The sequence below is a fragment of the Austrofundulus limnaeus genome, unplaced genomic scaffold, assembly GCF_001266775.1.
Source record: "Austrofundulus limnaeus strain Quisiro unplaced genomic scaffold, Austrofundulus_limnaeus-1.0 Scaffold55, whole genome shotgun sequence".
Lineage (NCBI taxonomy): Eukaryota > Metazoa > Chordata > Actinopteri > Cyprinodontiformes > Rivulidae > Austrofundulus > Austrofundulus limnaeus.
The window spans coordinates 1,168,846-1,189,999 of NW_013952457.1; the positions used below are offsets into that span (position 1 = coordinate 1,168,846).

General features: G+C 39.5%; 1 protein-coding gene across 1 annotated transcript; it reads right to left on the reverse strand.

Moving 5' to 3' along the window:
• Positions 1-1,507: 1,507 nt before the first annotated feature.
• erbb3a (erb-b2 receptor tyrosine kinase 3a) lies at positions 1,508-20,376 on the reverse strand. The gene is made up of 27 exons (XM_014009098.1): positions 19,901-20,376; positions 12,611-12,768; positions 11,463-11,649; positions 10,927-11,052; positions 10,426-10,491; positions 10,079-10,197; positions 9,733-9,874; positions 9,415-9,528; positions 8,946-9,063; positions 8,630-8,703; positions 8,455-8,545; positions 7,108-7,324; positions 6,695-6,787; positions 6,159-6,313; positions 6,020-6,073; positions 5,782-5,923; positions 5,587-5,697; positions 5,382-5,480; positions 4,284-4,469; positions 4,024-4,179; positions 3,857-3,932; positions 3,599-3,745; positions 3,405-3,502; positions 3,131-3,319; positions 2,954-3,022; positions 2,609-2,870; positions 1,508-2,379 (listed from the first exon to the last, which is right to left on the reverse strand). Exons 1-27 carry the CDS (start codon positions 19,998-20,000, stop codon positions 1,640-1,642), a joined length of 4,089 nt encoding a protein of 1,362 aa, XP_013864552.1. The 5' UTR covers positions 20,001-20,376; the 3' UTR covers positions 1,508-1,639.
• Positions 20,377-21,154: the final 778 nt, after the last annotated feature.

Below are 21,154 nucleotides of genomic sequence, written 5' to 3' on the forward strand. Positions count from 1 at the left end.
ATCATCAACTATGCTCACAGCTAGCTGTTGGGTAAGAGCAAGCACCACATATTGAAAAAAAGTAGTTTTGAACAAAAATGGTTGTTAGCCTGCTTCATTGGTGCTACTGACAAAATATTCGTAAGTGTGACAGTAAAGAACATTATTATGAGAACATTTGTCATGATGATTTTAATAAACTTTGAATTTACTTATAATCATACTTTCAATACCCTTTTTTACTTCAAATTGACAAGAAAGAGCTTCCATACTTTGATACATTTAGATATTTTGAAGTTTGATGACACGGAGGTTAGAGCTGTCCCCTCAGTGTGAAATCCTCACACACTGACTGCTGGAGATGGGTCCCACCTCCACCGCAGCTCAGAAAGGAGAAGCAGGTAAAGAAAAATGAATAGATGAAGTGGATTTCTGTGGAAACGATATGAACCTGTAGCTTTTTGAACAAACTCAGTCTAAAAAAGCCAGAGTTTAATTCTGACCAGACTGATGACCTCAGATGTAGTTTGAGGGGAGCAAAGACCAGAACATATCTCAGCTGTCTTAAAACAACTTAAATCTCAAACTAATTTATAATGATTTAAGCAAATACTATGTTATAAACTGCTAAGATATTCCTGATAAATATTCCAGATAGAAATCCTTTTGTCTGCACCAGAAGTGCTACTTATTGCAAATAACCATGAAATTATATATAAATAACCAGGTCACACAAAGCTGACAGCACTGTAAAAGTTTATAAAATACTGTTTTTACAATAAGTGTTTTTTTTGGTGTGTGTTAAAATTATTTTAACAAAACAGTAAATCAAATATTGGTCCCACTCAGACTAGATGTCAGAATTTAACTTTCTTTTCCAAACTCAAATAGTTCAAAGAGCTATCTACAACAGGTAAGATATTCATTGTTTGTATTCTCTCCACATATTCCCACTTCAGAAACTGTGGACTGTTGCTCTGATAGCAAAGGTGCAAGTACTGTACAATAATGCATTTTGTTTTTCAATTTGTAAGAATAAATTGAAAAAAAAAAGAAGTATTTACAACATTAATAAAAAATGTGGACAAAAATATTTTACACATAAAAAACATCTGCACATTTCCTGAGTTGGTGATATAAATGTTCTTCAAGAAGTTTTTATTTCAGTGTATCTTTATGTTTAGTGTGTGTGTGTGTGTGTGTGTGTGTGTGTGTGTGTGTGTGTGTGTGTGTGTGTGTGTGTGGACTGGTACTCCCTACGTTGTGGGACAGTTTTTTTGGCATACACACCTACTTGTGGGGACCTAATGTTACTTATCGTGACCTGACTGGTACTTATGGGAACCTGAGTCTAGTCCCCTTAAGAGGAAATGTCATTGGTGGGTTGGGGGTTGGTTTTAGGACCCAGGTGTGAACCGAGTTTAGGTTAGTTTTAGGGTCATGTTGGTACCTGTGAGGTTAGCTTTAGGGTTGGTGGTCAGGGTTAGGCTGTAGAAAATAATGGAAGTCAAAGCCAGGCCCCCACAAAGATAGCTGTACCAGATTGTGTGTGTGGATGTGTGTGTGTGTGTGTAAAAGCATAGGCTACATTCTGCTGCTTTCCTGTGTCTAATTTCAGGTCCTTCATGAGTTTGTCCCAGGACTGAGATCTAATTGTTCTTCATGTAGGTACTGCGTTGGGCTTCAGGAACATCCTGCTGTGCCAGTACCCTGGGTTGTCGAAAGACCTGTCACCAGCAACAGGATCCCCAACCCCGACTCCAGCTCGCACTCTCACGTGTGGCTCGAACGCTGATGGGTGCGCCGCTGCTGCCCCCTCTGCTCTCTCCCCCTGCATGTTCTGGTACACCCCTGCATCAGCAGGCGGCAGGGTGGCGAAGCAGTCCATCTCCTCGTATTCGTACTCCTCACTGCTGTCTCTGCTCTCGACCCTCAGCTCCTTCTTGTCTTTGAGAGCTTGTCGCAGCTTCGGCTGGCGGTTGGTGTAGTGATAGTTGTCGTCCTCCGCGTAGTCGTCCTGCCCTTCGTCGTCCGCCTCTCTTCTCGTCCTCGGTAGTATTGGAGGAGGTGGAGGGTCGTGTTCTGGCGGGCTCTCGCCGTCTTTTTCCTTTCCTCTGATGTCCATATATTCATATTCGACTGGCTCCTTTGAGTCAGCCCTGTTGCTCGTTGTTTGTCCACCTCTGCCGACCACAGAAAGAGGGGTTTCACAGGAGCGGGCCATCGCTTGCGACGACACAGACAGGCTTCGCTTCTTGTTCGACTGTGGCCAGGGATTGTTTTGCCGTAGTGAAACAGGTGTTTGCCTGTTCATGTACTCGTATTCTTCATCCGGGTCATCCAAGAGACCTGACGAATGAGACTTTACCATCATGGCTCGAGATGAGAACAGTAGAGGATCTGGAATAAAAAATATATAGCTATATATAGAACAAGATGGAACTTTGTTAGTCTTTTGAAGTTTCTTTTGATAAATATTTGGGATTGGAGCCTAGTTCAACCATAAACCCATCAATCTGGTTAGAAATTAGATATTTTCATTATCTTTACTATAAGATATAAAGATTTTTCTTGTTTTGACATTAAACATAAAGTTTATTAAATACTCAACCTAAACTTATGGTTTCACCTCTTTCTGGGCTGCCTCCAGGGAGCACATATCCATTTTGATCTTCTTCCTCGACCTCTGGCGACGGAGTCTCTGATGGCCCTCCAGATATGCTGTCCCTCTGAGACACATAAGCACTGTCCTCGCGGTGACGTCTTCGTTTCAGGCTCCCTGTCGCAGAGAAGTCCTCATTCGTGTCCATCTCATGTGCGGCGCCGTATCCTTCGGAGCACTCAGACATGGTGTGTGCAGAGTTTAGTCGAGACCGTGACTGCCACATGGCCTGGGTAAGAAAACACAAGCAACGTTAAATCAGCAATTTGACAAGTTTACGTACAAAAAAGGGTCTAAACTCGCTGTAGCTACCTGTACTGTATGGTCAACCCCGGGAGTCATGGGCAGGTATCCAGCTCCGGTTGATGGATTTAGGACCACCTTTACCACAAAAAGAATAAATGAGATGTACTGTAGGTACAAGCAAGCAGAAAAACATGCTTCAAAACATAAATGTGCCATGAAATCTACAGAAACGGCCATATTTACTCTTTGTGGCTCCATTCTGGAAATACGACTCAGACTCCTGGACAGGTAATGGGGTGCTGGATTCAAGTCATCCAGCGTCCCTTCTGCCACCAGGTCATCCAGCTCATTATCCAGATCATCCAGGTCATCCAGGTCTGCACTCCGCTGAGCGACTTCATCAGGGGCCGCTTCCTGTTGGCTGCAGTCCTCCTGCCAGACGGTAGCAGACCAAAGATAAATATTTTAAACTAAAGAAGCATCTTAAACAAGTTAATAAGAGCACAGGATCTCTTACTTTGACCACCAGGTAGCGAGGTGGATCTCTGGCCATTCTGGTAAATTCACCAGCCAGCTCCTTGAATGTTGGACGAACATTCTCGTCAATCATCCAACCTTGATAAAAAAAAAAATGGAGAAGAGGCTGCATTTGTCACAGTTTTTACAAAAATTAACACAACCCCTAACGTGAATGAAGACAAAGTTCCTTACATTTCACCATGACCATGTAGACGTCAATGGTGCATATTTGAGGCTGGGACAGACGCTCGCCTTTTTCCAGCAGGTCAGGAACCTCCTGAGGACGCATTGCTGCATATGGCTCTGTCCCATAAGACATCATCTCCCAAATGGTCACACCTAAAACGAAGGTGAGAAAGTCAAACTGAGGTGAAAACTGAAAGGTACACGTCTTAATTTCAGTGTTTCAACACGATAGGTGTTTATCCAACATCAGTATTTAAAACTTACCATAACTCCAGACATCACTCTGATGTGTGTATCTGCGAAACAAGATGCTCTCCAAGGCCATCCACTTGATTGGTGTCTGCGGTTAAAGCAGTTGGATGTGAGTTAATGTAAAAAAAAAACAATGGAAGTGCTTAAAAATAAGGTAAAATCAAAGTAGAAAAAACAACCTTGACTTCATTATAAAAGTACTTCTTGTCGTCAGGGTAGAGCAGGTCCGCAATGCCGTAATCTGAAATCTGCGCGGTGAAATTATTGTTCAGGAGCACGTTCCTGGCAGCCAGGTTCCTGTGAACAATCCTGTTCTCCTCCAGGTAATTCATACCCTGACGATGATTAAAAAGATTTGACTGGGCTTGAGCAGAAGCGTGACAAATACGCCTGTGCACTCCTAAAAACGTCTGTCAAATGCATGATGTGAATGCCTTACCTTTGCGATTTGAACACACCAGTTGAGCAGCCTCTGGGGGCTGAGCTTGTTCCGGTTGCTCCTCACGTGCTCCAGCAGGGAGCCATGAGTGCTGAGCTGGGTGACGAGCTGCAGGCTGTCCCCGGGACAAATACCCAATGTCTTTGCAACGTTAACGTGGTTCAGGCTTCCCATCGTCATCATGTGCTGTGGAAATTATCTACGTTAGATTTCATACCATGCATTTTATGGAGAATATTTGCATGTCATATGAGAAGACAGTATCTTCATAAACGTTTATTGAGGAACTTTCTGAAATTATTCCAGTTTTAGATGCAGTTTTTTTTAAACAGATGAACCTCTCCCCATTTTTAGTTCTGATTCTGCCTTTCTAAAATGCTTTGTTATATCAAGTGTTCTTACTGAACAGCTGTCAATTACTATAACCTTATAAATTACAAAATACTCTTCCAGATGTTTCTTATTTGTACCATTAACATTTACAAACCTTTGTTGCACCTGTCCATGGCTTTTCTATGTTTTGCTGCCGTTAAATTCAAAATTACATCAATGTCTTTTAAAAAAAATGGTAGCATTTTTGAGTAAAATCCTTGATATGTTTACTTTGATGCATGGTTTTGTGAAATTTGCAAACCAATGCATTCTTCTTTACATTCTGCATGTCTTAACCTCTTCAGAATTAGAACTATAGAAAGTGTAGGAGTTCATAAATGAAAAGCACAGTGGAAAAGCACTTAGTTGTAAAAGGTGATATATGAATGTGGAGTGTTTGTTCTTTTGTACCATCAACAATAACATTTCACATCTTAAGACTACACCCTACAACCCCATACCCTACTGACTTAGCAAAAACAGTTCAGATAAACAATGAACAGCCTAAAGTTTTCTCCTTATCTGAAGTTCAAAAAGACCAAATCCATTTTAACATTGAGCCAGAGATGTCCAAGAACCACTTTACAGGCCACATGACCCAAAACAATCTGTTGAAATGTCCTAATGCTGGACAAGATAGAACTCAAAAAAAAATACTGTGACCTACATAACACCTGCCAGGTGGTTAGAAATGTTGTGGCTGTGTATTTTTAACACCATACTCACATCTGTCACTTGGCAGAAGGTCTGTCGACCAGTGCGATCCTGAATCGTCTTTATGGCAACAGGTAACTTCACTGTGTCTCCCTCAGGAACCCAGATGCCCTGAAAAGTAAAAAAAAGAAAAAAGAAGCAAAGAGACAGATTGATGAATTGATACATGAAAAACAAAAAGAAGAAAAATCAGCACTGTAACGTCGATTCTTATTACCTTATGCACAGATCCAAATACTCCATTACCCAGCAGCTTGATCTTACGTATGTCTGAAGGTTTCAAGATGCGAGCGTGGACTTTTTCTTTCTCTTCCAAAGGTTCAAAGGTCTGAAGGCACACAAAACATACAGTATGTTAGTAATGCCCACAATAAATCATAACAACAAGCAGAAACTAGAGAGGCTGACTTGCCTCCCCGCTCTCCATGTATCTCCTCATGGCTCGTTTGCGACGAATGGCGAGACCTCGACGGTACAGAACAGTCAGCACAAAAATGGAGAATGCGCAGAAGATCAAGAAAATCACCCCCAGCACGATGAACGTGGTTGGTTGTCTAATGACAGAGGCAAAAAGCAGTGTCAGACATTAAGCACTTAAGGAAAACCAAAATGTCAGAACGACATAAAATATGCATGAGACGTTTGTTTACCCAGAAAGATAACGAGAAGTCCCCAAACAGTCTCCCTTTCCTGGGCCTGTGCACCTGCACATAGAACGAATGAAAACTCGGTTAAAAAGAGAACAAAAAGACAAAGTGTGTCACCAAAGACTGCAGCTGCATTTCTCACCCTGTGGTGCAGTTAACATGGCACGGCTCACATCTGCCTTGTTTGTTGGGGTATTTAAAGATGACTCCCTCTCCACCCATGACACCGTCAGGACACGAGGAGACACAGTGTGGACCGTCCTGCAGGCTGGCACAGGCAACACACTGATCTGCTCCCTGCACGAGAGAAGACATTAAACTATATAAATGAAGGCGAACTATAAACCTGTTTGATGTCTGCCACTATGGGGCAGAAGTGAGCCAAAGCTCAAAGTTATCTTCAGCTTTAACTTGGTGAGTTTTATTATTTTATTTGTAGTTAGTCAAAAAGAGACAATCTTACCGGGCCCCTGCAGGTCTCCACCCCAGCTTGGACCTTACACTCCAGGTGGCAGGGCATACACTCCCCTGACGGCGTGGCAAACTCCCTCCTGTCTCTACATTCAGGGCAAGAAAAGTCACTCAGACTGGAGGCGACACTGAAATACTCAAGGTAGCTATGTCACAAAAGTTTTTCCTTAAATGGGCTAAATTTTATGTGACTTTGTGATTACTCACCCCTTTAAGAAGAGGCAGTCGTCCACACACGTCCCTCCTCGGCTGTATTTCTTGCAGGAAACACACTGATTCACTCCGGGACCCCAGCAGCCGTCGGTTGAGCACAAAGGGTCACACACAAAGTTGTCTTTTTCTGCACAAACAACATAATAAAAAGACTAATTAAGGTGTTGCTGCATCACAAGGCGTTCTGGTCTTTACTATAAAAAGAAAAGGTGTGGTCACGRGTTCTCTTCAGAGTTTAAGCTCAGCAGGTGTGAACACAGAAATCAAGCTGTAAAATGTGCAGAATTACAAATGAGCCATTGAGGTGTAATTAAAACAAAGGTAGAATGTATTTTCTTTAATATTCACATGAACTAAACAAGCTTTTTTCATCACCTGCCATATACTGTATGTTTTCGCCACTCACCACACTCCTCTTGAGGCCGGTTGTCCCTGATTTCGACTAGCTTGCTTCGTTTTTGCGCACGGGAGCTGTTGTTTAAGATGCGTGTCCAGTTCATGGTGTCGAGGAAGCAGAGCTTCTTGTTATTGGCGATGTAGATGCTGCCGTCGTTTATTCTCTGCAGCGAGCGCAGCCCGAGGGAGGTGAGAGGTTTGGTCCTCATCACTAGAAGGGAGTAGCCCCTGAAACAAGAGATGAGGAAGTCAGATWTTTACTGGAAATGCATGAAAGCTTTGTGTGCCTAGTTGACAGAACTGTGCATGTGAAAGCATAMGGCATAAGTATTTATGTGGGGATGGAGGGGGGGGGGGATCAGAGTTCTGGAGTTTGAGAATCATGTTTTCTACTTTTTTTTTTTACACAAAACTTCTCATTTCAGATTTAGCCATTTCAAAAGCATGAATAATTTCCATGTAAATCATTTAAAGTGTTGGAATGTAAAGTTTTATGAAACAACCTTTGTTTGAATGAAGATGAAATTCTTTTAACATTTGAGTTGTTTTAAGATGGCAAAAAGCTGCTTTGGTCTGAAAAGCCGTTAAGTGGCATTTTAGTCCAGACTTTTTTTTTTCTTTCAAAATTGAGCTCATTCAGAAAGTTATCTACAGCAAGTAWTATACTTACTGCTCTTAGAAAAACACTTAAAAAAACTGCATTTCCATCGTTTGCTCAGGATGGGAGACTGTGATGAAGTGATTCAACACAATYTGCTGACTTCTTCTTCTTTAATTGTTCTTTTTTATGTACTCTGAGACAACGTATGTTGTGACTTGGCGCTATATAAATAAACTGAATTGAATTGAATTAAAATTCTTTAAGGTTTTGGGACCATTTAGACTTATTAAAAGTACTCTAATTATAAGAAGCTTTTGAAATAGCTTGTGGCTAAAGATGAGAAATTCATAAAAAAAGAAAACTGTATATTTAGAGGGCAACAGATTTCAGTACAACAGATCCACAAATAGYGCAATAACTTTGCATCCAGAAAATTTTAATCAAGCTCTCAAATTCCTCTGTTTGTCACCAAAACACTGAATAAAAATCAAACAAACCCATGAAAAATAAGCTTCAAGTCCACCACCAACTTAATCATGCAACCCCACAGCTTCAACACCTGCATGATTAATTAAACAGGACACTTCACTTTACTGTACCTTTTAGACTTTGATCCCCTAAAGATGGTAAAAAAAAATCACATAAGGAAATAAAAAAAAAACAATCAGTTTCACATTACTGCAGATTCACTGAATACGACAGATCGTATTACAGCATCTGGAAGGACACAAACAATGAAGTGAACAAACAGACTCACTTGTAAAGAGTTCTGCCTTGAATGGTTCGAAGGTTGGAAAAGACAGACAGGTCTGACAGGCTTTTCGGCCATGATTGAATATTGAGGAAATCTGAAAATGAAGGKTTTTTTTTGTTTGTTTGTTTGACTGCAATGATGCGAAAAATAAAGATTCTGCAAAAAAAATCATGCTTACCTGTAATCTCCTCCACGGTGCTGAAGACTTTGAGMTTTTCTGGGTCAAGGGCTGGGATTTTATTGTAAGGATCACTGTGAGCAAACATAAAGACAAAACAAAGGTCAAATACAAAATTACACCTCTAAAACACTAGTTTTATTGTTTTTAAAGGCAAAAATATGATTCCACATTTCTTCTCTCCCCGGTTTCAATTAGATTTTTCTTTAATGTTAAATGTTTGCCTTTTTTTCCACTCAAGTCCCTCTTTGCATTGATTCAAAGGTTGCCCTTACAGTAGATCCAGATTAGACCAGAAAAATTTTTTTGCTCTTACCCTTCGATCCCCGTCACCAGGAATTCAAGACTGCCCTGAATCTTAGTGCAGTTTATGAAACTGTCAATGTTACTAGCATCAACGGTTTCTCCCACTGGACCTCCTGTACCGGGACAAGCTGGGAGGAAAATAACAAAAGAAACAAAGGTTAAGCCAGAGGTTTTTGAACTTTTCATAATTAAATAAGTAAGTAAACTTTATAGCATCTTTCACAGACATGAACGTCACAAAGTGCTTAACAGAGACCAAAATAACAGGGAAAACAGGTCACAAATATAATCAAGAAAAATTTATGAACAACAATTATCTAGAAGCCTGTCAGAATGAAAATTTCTAAAGGTGTTTCTTAAAAGAGAGATTCCTTCATGTGAACAGATAACCGTCTATGTTAAGTGCTCAGAACTGTGCTTTTGTTATGTTTAATTCTTGTTCTGGTCGAAGAAGGTTGCTTTTAAATCTAGATGAATACCTTTTGGGCAGAGGCCTCCGCACAGCTCACATCGTTTCACGCCGTTTTTCTCCACCTCCTTTTTGTCCGGCGGGCACTTGCTCACACAGGAGCTGTCGTCCACCACAAAGTTTTCTGTTGAAGGAGAGAAAGAGGTGTAAAAAAACATCCAGCGTATCAGAGAGCACAATAAAACCCAGAGTCAACAGCTCCAGCAGCGTAACAACTGGAGCTTTATTAAATGCAAAGATAAACACTGCGATCGTGTACGAATAACAGTGGCTGTGTGTAAACTCGGAGYGGGGAATGGGAATAAGACAGCATGTGTTAGGGGCTCACCGCGGCATTGGGACACACAGATGGAGCCAAACTGGTACTTGGCGTTGGGATTGGGCTCCATTTTGAATGCATGTTTGTTGTAAATCAGAGCCTGGGGACACTGGGTCACACATGAGCCTGAGTTGTTGAAGTTCTTGCAAGCCTGTAAAAAGTCACAAACTACTCACTACATTTAGAAAAAAAATCTGGATGTGCAGTTTATCGGGGTATCATCTGCATAAAATGAAACATTTGCCATTAAAAAAACATTTTAAACAAGACTAGAAGAGTTAAATATGGAGGTTCAGGATTGATAAAATCATGCACTCATTTAGTATGAAAGAAAATGGCCGAACTTCGGACTCACAAAGCAGTCTGTATCCAGGGGACCTGTGCAGCCTCCAACACATTCACCGTGGCAACACTCGTTCGGGTTTCTGCCGAAGCACCGGCCGTTACACTGAGGAGCGCACACAGTCTTTGTCACTGTAACAAAGACAATAAGATACAAAGTTATTACAAAAGAACAGCGTGTAGACCTAATACAGTTAATAAATAACACTAGATGTGTATTTTGAAGATCAACTGCTTCAGTGAAAGCTTGACTTGTTTTTCAAGCTTTGCTAAAGCACAGACAGCAGGCTGTGTTGGAAATTCCTTGGAATCACGCTGGAAAACAGAGGAATTAAAAACAAAATCTGAGATGTCACTCACATATCTGGCACTGGTTAATTCCTGGTCCCCAACATGGCACGTCTCCACACTCTTCACTACAGATCCCTGCAAGAGCACACAAACGTYAGCAGATGCAATTTGAATTGACGCCCAAAATACTGGAAACTGTCATAAACACAMATCTTGTTGGTTAAAGCTCTTAACTCTGAGCTGTGAGTCAKTCAGACATCAAATGGCTCCTAAACYCAACATATGAACCCATGTCGAATCATGACAGAAAACTTACCAAAGAATCCATTTGAATTTGGATCTTTAGGTACTTTCTTTCACAAAACCTAATTTGTTCCTATTTTATTAGTTGAATAATAAAAAAACAACAAAGATTCTACAATTAGACACATAAATCTTGCAATCATCAACTAGAGGATGGTCCATGCTGTTGGGTTTTATGCTGTTTGTCTGTTTGTGTTTTGCAGAGCAGTGCTGTATTTAGTTGCACTTTCATTTCTAGTTTGTGTTTAACAAATAATTTGGGTTCACCTTTAGGACCATTGGCTTCAATCTCGATGGGAATGGTGTCATCCTTCACTATGTCTTTCCAGTTGACCTGCGGGGCGTAGCTCAGGTAGTGGTTCTTGATGATCTTGACGCCACCTTCCAGAATCTCTGCAGGTGGCACACATGTAAATCGGGGAAAATGACAATTAAGTCAAGCAAGCCTGGACAAGCCTGTGACTCATTCCGTGAATCACTGCCGCTCACTATTTACTACACYGCGTACAAAAACACATCGCAATGGGACGGAGCTCATGTTACACTGGCAGTTGAGCGGTTGGGCTCGTGTCACATTCCAGGGTTTTTCACAGCGAGCGCGCACACACACACACACACACACATACACACACACACACACACATGGCTGTGCTCAGACAACCGGTACTCTGAAGGGTGTGGACTTCACTGTGTGGGTGGAAGGAGCTCCAAACAGTAACAGATTGTCACATCCAGTCGGAGCTCTTATCTGCTTCAGCTCAGCCTCCCACACGTTAAACACATACCATACTTGAGCTGCGTACCTGTAAGGTGTGTCAGACCGAGCTCTCGCAGGCCGTTTTGACCCTCCCTCTGGTAGTTGACCATCACAGCCAAGGCATAGCGGTTGTCGTAGAGAGTGTTGCCTCTGATGACGCGCAGGTTGTCCAGAGGGAGGCGGCTGAACTCGTTGACGGCAAACAGAATGTAGCCTGTCACTTCCTTGATAGACTGCAAGAATAATAATAGTAAAAATGATCAATAAATACAGTTTAGAAGAAATAACGGTGTCAAAGCTTAGTATCAATTGATTGGTGTAGATAGCTTCAGTAAATGAACCCAAAGATGTAATAGCTCATCAATTTGAAGAAACAAATGTAATTCTGACAGGATTCACAAGCTAGTAGCTCGTCTGAGTGGTGCCAGGAACAAGTGGATTACTGTTGTATCAAAACATTTCCAATCCCATAAAATTAATTTAAATTATGCAAATGCTATTTCATAAAGCTTTTAAAATTTCACACTTTTTCTACCAGAAGTATTATAACATTTTTTTCCAGAAGTGCCCCAGGCTGCACAGGAAGTGCCACAGCTAGTTGCCATTTGTCGCCTTTTGTGACCATGTTTCAGACTCTTAATTTGAAAAATGAAGGGGTTGCAGCCATTTTTGTCAAATCTTAAAAGTAATGTCAGGCAGTGTTGTGAGATCGTGTTCAGAGCATGGGTTGGAAATTACTCTCAGTTATCACCTTAAGTTGTAACTCGATATCTGGAAAACTGACCGAGTTGCATTTTTGCGTTTGCTAAAGTCAGTGAGCCAAAGGTTAACAAGTTGTAGAGGTGCATCCAATGATACAATTTAACCAAATGTACACAAAATATTATACTAACAGGCAAACAAATTGACTTTGTATGAGATCCTTGAGTTCAGAGTTGTTTTAGGCAGTAACGATCCCTGGTCCATCGACCTACAACAGGTAAGATACTCATTGTTCACAACCTCTCCATAGAACCCCACTTAAAAAAACTGAAATACTGCCTAACTGTTTTTATAGCTTCTCAAGAAAGCTCAGGAAAGTTTCTGGCATTGTTCGACTTCCATCCATGTCCAGACTGGTTTGCAATTCTTCTCTTTGACACTCTTTCCTTGAAAGGATTATTAATAATCCGTCCAACGTGTTCATAGACCCACCTGCAGGAAGCTGAAGTCTCGGGTGTGCTCCATCATGGTGATCTCAAGGTTACCCATCACTATGTCGCAGTTGTTGTACATCTTCTTCATCGTGTCATACCGCTCGTCTGAATTCCCCGTAGTGCTCAGACCGTTCTGTGTGCCGGAACAAACTGCCACTGAGAGGTGGGGTGAGAGAAATATTATCAGAACACGTTCTCAGATTGTTTTAAAAAACATGAAATTTGAAGTTATTTTATTTGCTAATGAGGAGAAAACCGAAAGATTTTTTGAAGACTACTGGAAATACACAGTTGCTTTAAAAAAAAGCTCATATGAGGTTAATATAAATCTAGATTTGAGCACTGAGCGTGTATTAATTTACAGCGGAAAATTAAGCCTAATGCTCAACAAACACATGAAAAAATAGCCTTGAATGGATTTTTTAACACATTTAGAGACGTTTAGTGGAACCAAACTGAATGTTGCAGAAAGAAGATACAAAAACAATAAGAAACTGTTTTACCTTTTCAGTTTGACATAAAACCTAATATCAAAAAAACTTGACAGTAGCAATGCAAAGAAGAAAACACCACAGCACACAACTCAAGATAATTTATATCATCTTACATAAAGTTTTACAATGCCACAAATTATAAAAAAGAAAAAGCACAAACTGATTATTTATTTATAGTATGATAACACAGAAAGCCCTATAGAAGTAAATAAGCCATTCATGAGCTTAAAAAAAGTCTATTTTATGCTTTTTACTAMAAGACACTGTGTTCATCTTGCTCCAGATGAACGAATGTAGTGTAACAGTGAGAAACAAGCTGAGGATTGTGTCCAGGCCGTGTCCTTCTGTCCAACAAACACACAAAGCCTTGTTTATGGTCTGTGGGAGTTCACCCATCACCAGAAGGCTGCTTTGCTATTCAAATGCCAGCCAGGAGACAAGGAGCTGAGGGGAAACGGACAGAGGGGACGAGGAAAACAAACTGAATGTGTTTGTTGGTTTACCAAAAAATAAATAAATAAATCAACGCAAACCTACGTACAAATGTCCTCACGTAAAGCACGTCGACACCAATGTCAAGTTACCTTTCTGTCCTCGTACCAACTCGTACATCAATTTAAATACAGATTTTCTTATTTTAACAATTTTAGAACAAAATCAAAATCAAAACAATGACCTTATTTAAGATCAGCCAGTTTTCTTTTAAAAACATTTTAAATGATAAATAACATGATTTTCTGGCTATAAAGTAACTTCAAACACACACATTTCCTTATAAATCCCAATATGTGTTGATAGTTAAACTATTAAACAGTTAATATACAGTAAGTGGACTTTGCTTTATTTGACTTATTGCCTTAGTAACTATTTAGCAACTTGTACTGATATATGAACTATTTGAGCCATCACAATATAATGAATTAAAAAAATGTGAAAGTTTGTAAAGGGAATTAACAAACAGTATCAGTTTGAAATTGTTGGCTAAATACCGCAGGAGATCCTTTGGTTTATGTTTTTAGTGTGTGACCCTTTTCTTTAAGTCTGTAGAAGCAATTTTTTTATTGATTTGAGTGCACTCACAAACATGTCACACAAGAAATATTAAAAAATTTCCATCGACTGTCATCATAGTCAAACAGAAACCAGGCGAAGAACGAGATCAACAAGGGCATTAAAGACTAATGATTAGTAACTATAGCAGGAAAACAACAGGCAGGTCAAAGCGTGGCGTGTGTGCACGCCTGAGGACAGAGATCTGTCTGTGAGATCACACACGTCTCGGGTGAAAACGTTTAGGATTCGATCAGTTTTGGTTTGTGTCAGTTTGGGGTGAGTCAAGTTGCTTTTTGTAGGTTTCCTGGAAATAAACAGAACAGAAAAAACTAGTGTGTTTAGTCTTGTCTCGTGACCACACAGTCGTGTTCAGGTTTGTTTATTTTTATTTTTTACTATTAGTTTTATTTCATTGAGATCAATGAGTTCACCGAGTTTGAATCTACGCCAATGAAGTCAGCCTGCTGATTACAAAAATATGTTTCCCCCCCTGTGTGGGGTTTTGTTTGCACGTGTTTTAACCATAAACCATATTTATTTTATTTTTTTGTTAGGATACTTAAACCTCAGTGGTTTAACATAGGTTAATAAAGGCTTGCTTTGCATAAATATTCTTATTTTTATAAAGGAAACATTTATGAATTCCTAGAAACAAACTGAACATGATTCTAGTAAGTGTGTGACCTTCCTGAATCTCATTTTCCTTGTTGCTGAGAAACATTGGGTTAATAACAACCCGAGCACTTAATAAAGTTACAGTATAAATAAAAAACCCAGAAGGAAATAGATTTCTTAATAGAAAACAGGCTTTATAGATTGTCTGATAATCAGACCAGATCAAGAGTTTTCCTCATGTTCTTGATAGCAGATATGATTTTGTAATCAACTTTTCTTATCTTAGAGTAAAAGTAATATTAACAGCAAACCAGGTCAATAGAGCCAAAAAGAAGCAGCTTCAAAGAATAAAATATTACCCAGTTGTAGGTGTGAAGTGAAACTAGACAATAGTCACTTTGAAACAGTAACATTTCTTGCTAAAAGTTAACATTTCTTTCATTATCCTCTGCACAATACTGGAAAAACAAGTTAGAAAAACTGATCATTTAGATTTGATTAAGTTTCTTTGTCACCCCGGTGACTTTTGCAGAGTTATACGAGAAGYTGTTGAGCAGAGCTCAGATTTTTTTCAGCATTTTTCAGTGACATCCAGGCAGGTTTCAGGCGCTGACAGTAAACATTAACACCTCCTGGACACCTTATCTCTGGTTCCTCTGACACATCAGGGCTAAAAAGATTTTCCTTGTTGAAAACAAACAAATGTACTTGCTGGAGGAGTTTTTTGTTCCCCGTAGATTTCACAAACAGGCCTCACTTAAACATAACAGTTCATCCATTTACCTGCTGACTAAATGGTTCATTGTACTTTAGAAGGAAAAAGTTTTTTTTCTACAGTTATTATCATTTTATGACCTTTTCTCTGTGGTTGTAAATGATTAAATAATGATTTAATAATTTACTCCTAAAAGCTTCCATATTAATGTCTCATTGTCAAGTTATTTTGCACGAACTTAGCCACACTAAAACCAGCTTTCATTAGTATCTGCCCTACACTAATTTATAGCTTAAAATAAAGCAAATCATTAACACTTTAACTTACTGACAATAAAAATGGAAGAACTGAAAAAAATGGATTTTTTGTACCATTTTCCCCATGCCAGCAAGTTAATTTTCAAATTTTTTTAGGATAATTTCTCCGTTTAATATTTAATTTGAAGCTGAAAATAAAATGAATTGTTAATTCTGCAACTTTTACTTGAAGTGTTCTGAGTTTACAAGCAGCTCAGGTGTAAAACTTATTTTTTATATTATTTAAGCCCCGAGTGTGGCTCGGTGCAAGATGACTCGAGCTTCTGACTCTTCTGAAATGCCTGTTGTGCAATGTAACATTAACGTTGGACAGCAGTATGTGGAGTATGTGTGCACAACACAAAGACAAACTAACACATAAAGGACAGAATGTGACAAAACGGTATGCCCTGCGTTTACACAGCACACGGGCCGTAGCTGGATGATTGGGTTTTCTCTGTCAAAAGGAGGACTTGCATTGCTGTTGGATGGATGAAGGAGCGAAAAGGAATGAGGTGGAGGGTTTAGAGTCAATACCGACGCACACAGACACAAATACAATGGTGTTTTTATGCAGGTGTGCAAAGCAAGTGTTCTACACCTTTCTGTGTGTGCGCTCACTCTTTATACAAAAACCCAGCAGAACATGGAAGAGCTTTCTGTTCAGCCACTGCATGAACTCACTACTCCGTGGTGTCACTGTGCTGAACTTGTAACTCAACACAATCATTACAGCGAGGCACAGAATCAGGTTTTGGCTGTTATTTTTCACTCATCTGTTACCAAGTGAATCAACGTTGGAAAAGAACAGAGGAGGGAGAGAGAAGAAAATAATAGAGGGAGGAGGAGGAGGTGATAAACAAGCTCAATAAAAGCAGCCGAGAAGCTCAGCGGTGTAAACAGAAACTTGGCACTGGAGGACAGAGATTAGTGCATACTTTGCTGGTAAGTGTGCACTAATCACACGTAAACACACGCATTCGTTAAAACAAGAGCGTTTGAACAAATGAACTCGCTCACTTGGCGTTCAGCTCACGGGTCTGAGAAGGTGCATAAACTAAAAGACAGATCGTCTTTATGCAGCTGATGTGCAATATATTTATGAARGGAGCATGAAGTAGGGATGCAGAGGGAGCTGCAGCACCTTATGAGCATATATTGTCCAAATAGATGCAACATTTTGATGTAAGTAAGTAAATAGTTTTATGTATAAAGCACCTTTCACAGAAATATATTCACAAGGTGCTGTACAATCATTAACAGTATAAAAATGGTGGAAAGAATAAAATGAAACAGAAAAACATAATTAAACATAAGCAACAAAAATTGAAACATCAAATCAAGAAATTAATTTCTAAAATTGTAGCTCAAACACAAGGTCAATGCAGTTCAAAAATATACAGTAATACACAAAAACATAATGACTGCGGGAGAGAAAAATATGGCGTAAGTTCAATAGTAAAGAAAACACAGGTTGGCGAGCGAGCATTCATAATGGAGGTAGCCTGGCTGTAATGGTGCAATGGTTCAATCAATCAATCAACTTTATTTGTACCTGCAGGTAAATCTGGTTACAGTGAAAACGAGTCAACTTCTATTCAAGAAAAAGCACAAGACATCTAACATGGACATACAGTGGACACGATTAAAAAGTGACCAGGTGCTCATAAAACTCAACTATATGAGAATCAAAGATAAAAACAAGATAAAATCAAATAGAACTATATAAGACAAAAAAAGAATAAAATGACTAATGTAATGTGTATAATGTTAACTTGAGTTTAAAAAGCTAATTGCAACAGGAAGAAAGCTGATATTGAAACACTTAGTTTTACATTTTGGCACTAAGTATCTATGTCCTGATGGGAGGAGGCTGAACTCGCCGTGCAGAGGATGAGACACGTCTTCCAAAATGGACCCAGACAATCTCTGGACCTGCCTAGAGTACAGAGATTCTGGATTTAATCGCATCTTTCCAGTCATTTTACTGGACCACTTCACTATTTGGTTCAGGGAGTTCTTATTTTTAAGAGAAAGGTGACCAAACCAGGACACTAAGCAAAAGGTTAAAAAAGATTCAATAAAAGCACGATAAAACAGAGTCAGCATGGAAAGAGACAATGTTATCAAGGGAGCGCAGATTAAAAGGGAGTTCATTCCAGAGCCTGGGGGCCACAGAGGAGCAGGCACGGTCACCACAGGTCTTAAAGCGAGTGAGGGGAACCATAAGGAGAATGTAAACAACGTAAACAAATCAGCACTGCTAATGTAGATACTTGCAACAATAAAACAGTGCAGATATTTTACGGTCATCATTGCATATTTAAAGGTTTATTTTTAGATTTATAGAAGACAACATGTTAGTTCTCAGACTTTAACACCAGGAGAGGATCTTGCTTTCCAAGCAGCTGCACCTGCAGTCATGTTTCAGGTGCACCGACAGAGGCTTTTACAAAGCAGCTGAAACCTTTTTAGCTTCTAGTTAGAAGATGTTCTTACATCTTTCACATGTATGTGTTTTTCTTATTGTATTCTAACTACACACTAGTGTGCATGTGTGTTTATTTGGGTGCATAGTGTCATACAGATTCACACCGGTTCACAGCATCCCTAACTGAAACTTGTTCCCACGGCTGTACTTCTGACTCATCACCTATTTGGTTACCTGAGATTTTAAAATGTAATAAAATAAAATAAAATAAAATGCTCACATCCACAAGTTTGTTCTTCCCCAAGGGATCTTCTATGACAATAAAAGCATTTTTGCAAATTGAAGAAAGACGGACGTTCCTTTGCTCTGCTTGTTGGCACGGCAGCAAAGAACTACAACCTGTGCTGTCATTACTGACTGTGATTGCGCAACACCTCACCCTGATTTTGTGCTCAAGGATGTAAAAAAAACCTCTTGATAATCAAAAAGATTCATGGGCGAAATGAAATTAGCAACATAAAGTGTATTAAAAATGTCTAACAACAAACATTCCTTTAAAGATGCAGCTAGCAAGATGAAAACAATCCAACCATCATTTTCCACTCCTGACACTAGTTCAGTTCTTTGGCAGTAAACAATTTTTAAAACAAAATGTTTGTATCAACTTTATTTTTTTTGTACATCTACTGCTATTAGGGAAAACCTGTTTCAAAAACAGAGGGCATAAACAAGCTCCTGTGCTGAAACACTTTTGTTTTCAAATATTAATAAATTAGGGATTTTCTTTTCAGAATGTTTACCAGACGCTCTGTCATCGATGATCTCATGTTGTTTTTCTCTGAATCAGAATCGTTGAATTCACCTGCAGCCAGGTGGCAACAAGACCAAAGTTCACAGGAACAAATCACAGCAGCCCACTTGTCCCTCCAACATTTCGAAACACTGAAGATTTACTCTTTTATTTATGCAGCTCAGTGATGAGACATGGGATGACTCTGTAGCTGCATATCATTGTAATTAAAGCTAAAACTAAAAGCTTTCTTTAAAAATATATATTTTGGCAACAACAAAAACTTTTTATTATAAAGACTGGATTTTAGTGCTACAAGTTTTGAGACTGACATCATTTTGTTTCCAATTTTTTTATATTTTTGTTTTAAAAAGTGAAGCTCACATAGGCTTCTTTTTAAAAAAATTATCTAAATTTAATACAAACATTAGGAAAAAGTCATAACTGTTTAGTGAAGACCTATAAATGCTCCTTCTCAAACTTTTATTGATCTATAGGATCATCACCACCACACACAGACTGAATTCTTGCTCCACTACTGATTAAAGGAAGCTCAAACATTTCAGAGATAACTTTTTTTTTTTTTTTTTTTTTTTACAATGGCAGGACACTTTGCCCTGACTGCGTGTGGTTTAAAAAAAAAAAGGTTGGGCTCTGTCGCAAAACCTTGAAACAATTGAGTCAAACACACTAAAGCACACAGAGCCGTGGGAGAGGTACAGGTGAGTCACAGCAAACAAGTTTTACGTGTGCGGAACAGGTTTTTTTTTTTTTTTTTTTTTCAGGGCAGGTGTTCTTCAATAGCAGAGCCTGTCACTTTAGTGTAGCGTGAATGTCTTATCAGGTGGGAAATAAAGTAGAAATAAAAAAGTTGAGGATGTGTTGAGGACCCACCTTCTGGCGTCTGAGCGCTGCAGGGTTGGAGAGCGCACAGCAGCAGCAGGAGGAGGAGGAGGAGGAGGCAGAGCACCTGCTGCACCATGAGGGCAGTCATCCTCACTCAAAGGAATGTCAAATATACATCACAGGACAAAAGAGGAAAACAAATATATATAATCCGTTTGTGGTCCAGAATCGTCCTCAGTAGCTTTAACCCGAGACAGTCCATTTAGACGAACAGATTATTCGATTAATCCAGTTTTGTTTTCACTTCCTCTCTTACTCCCAGAGCCGAGCTTTCTCTTCAGATGAAGGCAAATGTCCGCCCCGGAGAGAAAAGACTCACGGTGTTTGCTTTATTTGACTTTCCGAGCCGCCCGCTCCGGTTTGTGTGTGAGTGTGTGCGTGAGTGAGTAGAATCTGCGCCGCTCCGTGATTGGAGGCGACGCGCGCAGCCAATCAGCGGCCGGAGCGCCTCCGACACTGATTTATGTGGGCGGAGTCAGACGTCACAAGGAACGACACCTAACCCAGTTAAAACACTTCAGTGGTGACAAACGTGTTTGTTTGTTTGTTTGATGTGTTTTTATTAATGATAACATGTTATTTTTCTGTAATAAAAGCTCACATTCATTTCATTGATTTATATAATATATTATAGTCAAATAATTCAAGTAATTTAGGATGGTAAAATAAGTTTGCTCTTTTTTTTGGGGGGGGGGGCATACATTTGAATAAGATGAGTTAAAGAACATGTTTTTATATTTTCATGGGGACTTTCTATTTTCATTCATTGTTCAATAATTTATCTTGACCTTTAGTCTTATCTTACTCACCCCACCTAAGCCTAAACCAGAGGATAGACTGTTCTAGAAAAATGGGCCTTCCAAGGTAACACACACACACACRCRCRCRCRCACGCACGCACGCACACAAAAACACACTAAAACACACACACAGATAAGTTTTTTAACAGCCATTTAGGCTACTGCTGGTTTATAAAATCACCATCTATTTATCCAATACTCTGTGCGTCGATCCTCATTTTTATTTTCAGAGAAACTTTTGGCTCATTTAAGCCACTTAATTCATTAATCAGCTCGTTTTTTCCCCTCTTGATGCAAAAGTAGTTTAATCATTAAATCAGGTGAGTCAGTTCAACTCTTATCACATAAAAACATGTTTCCTGCACACAGAACGAGGCAGCCTCCCTGATGCTCTGAAACTCTCCTGAGGATGAGACTTTAACCCCTCCACTCCTTTTCCTGC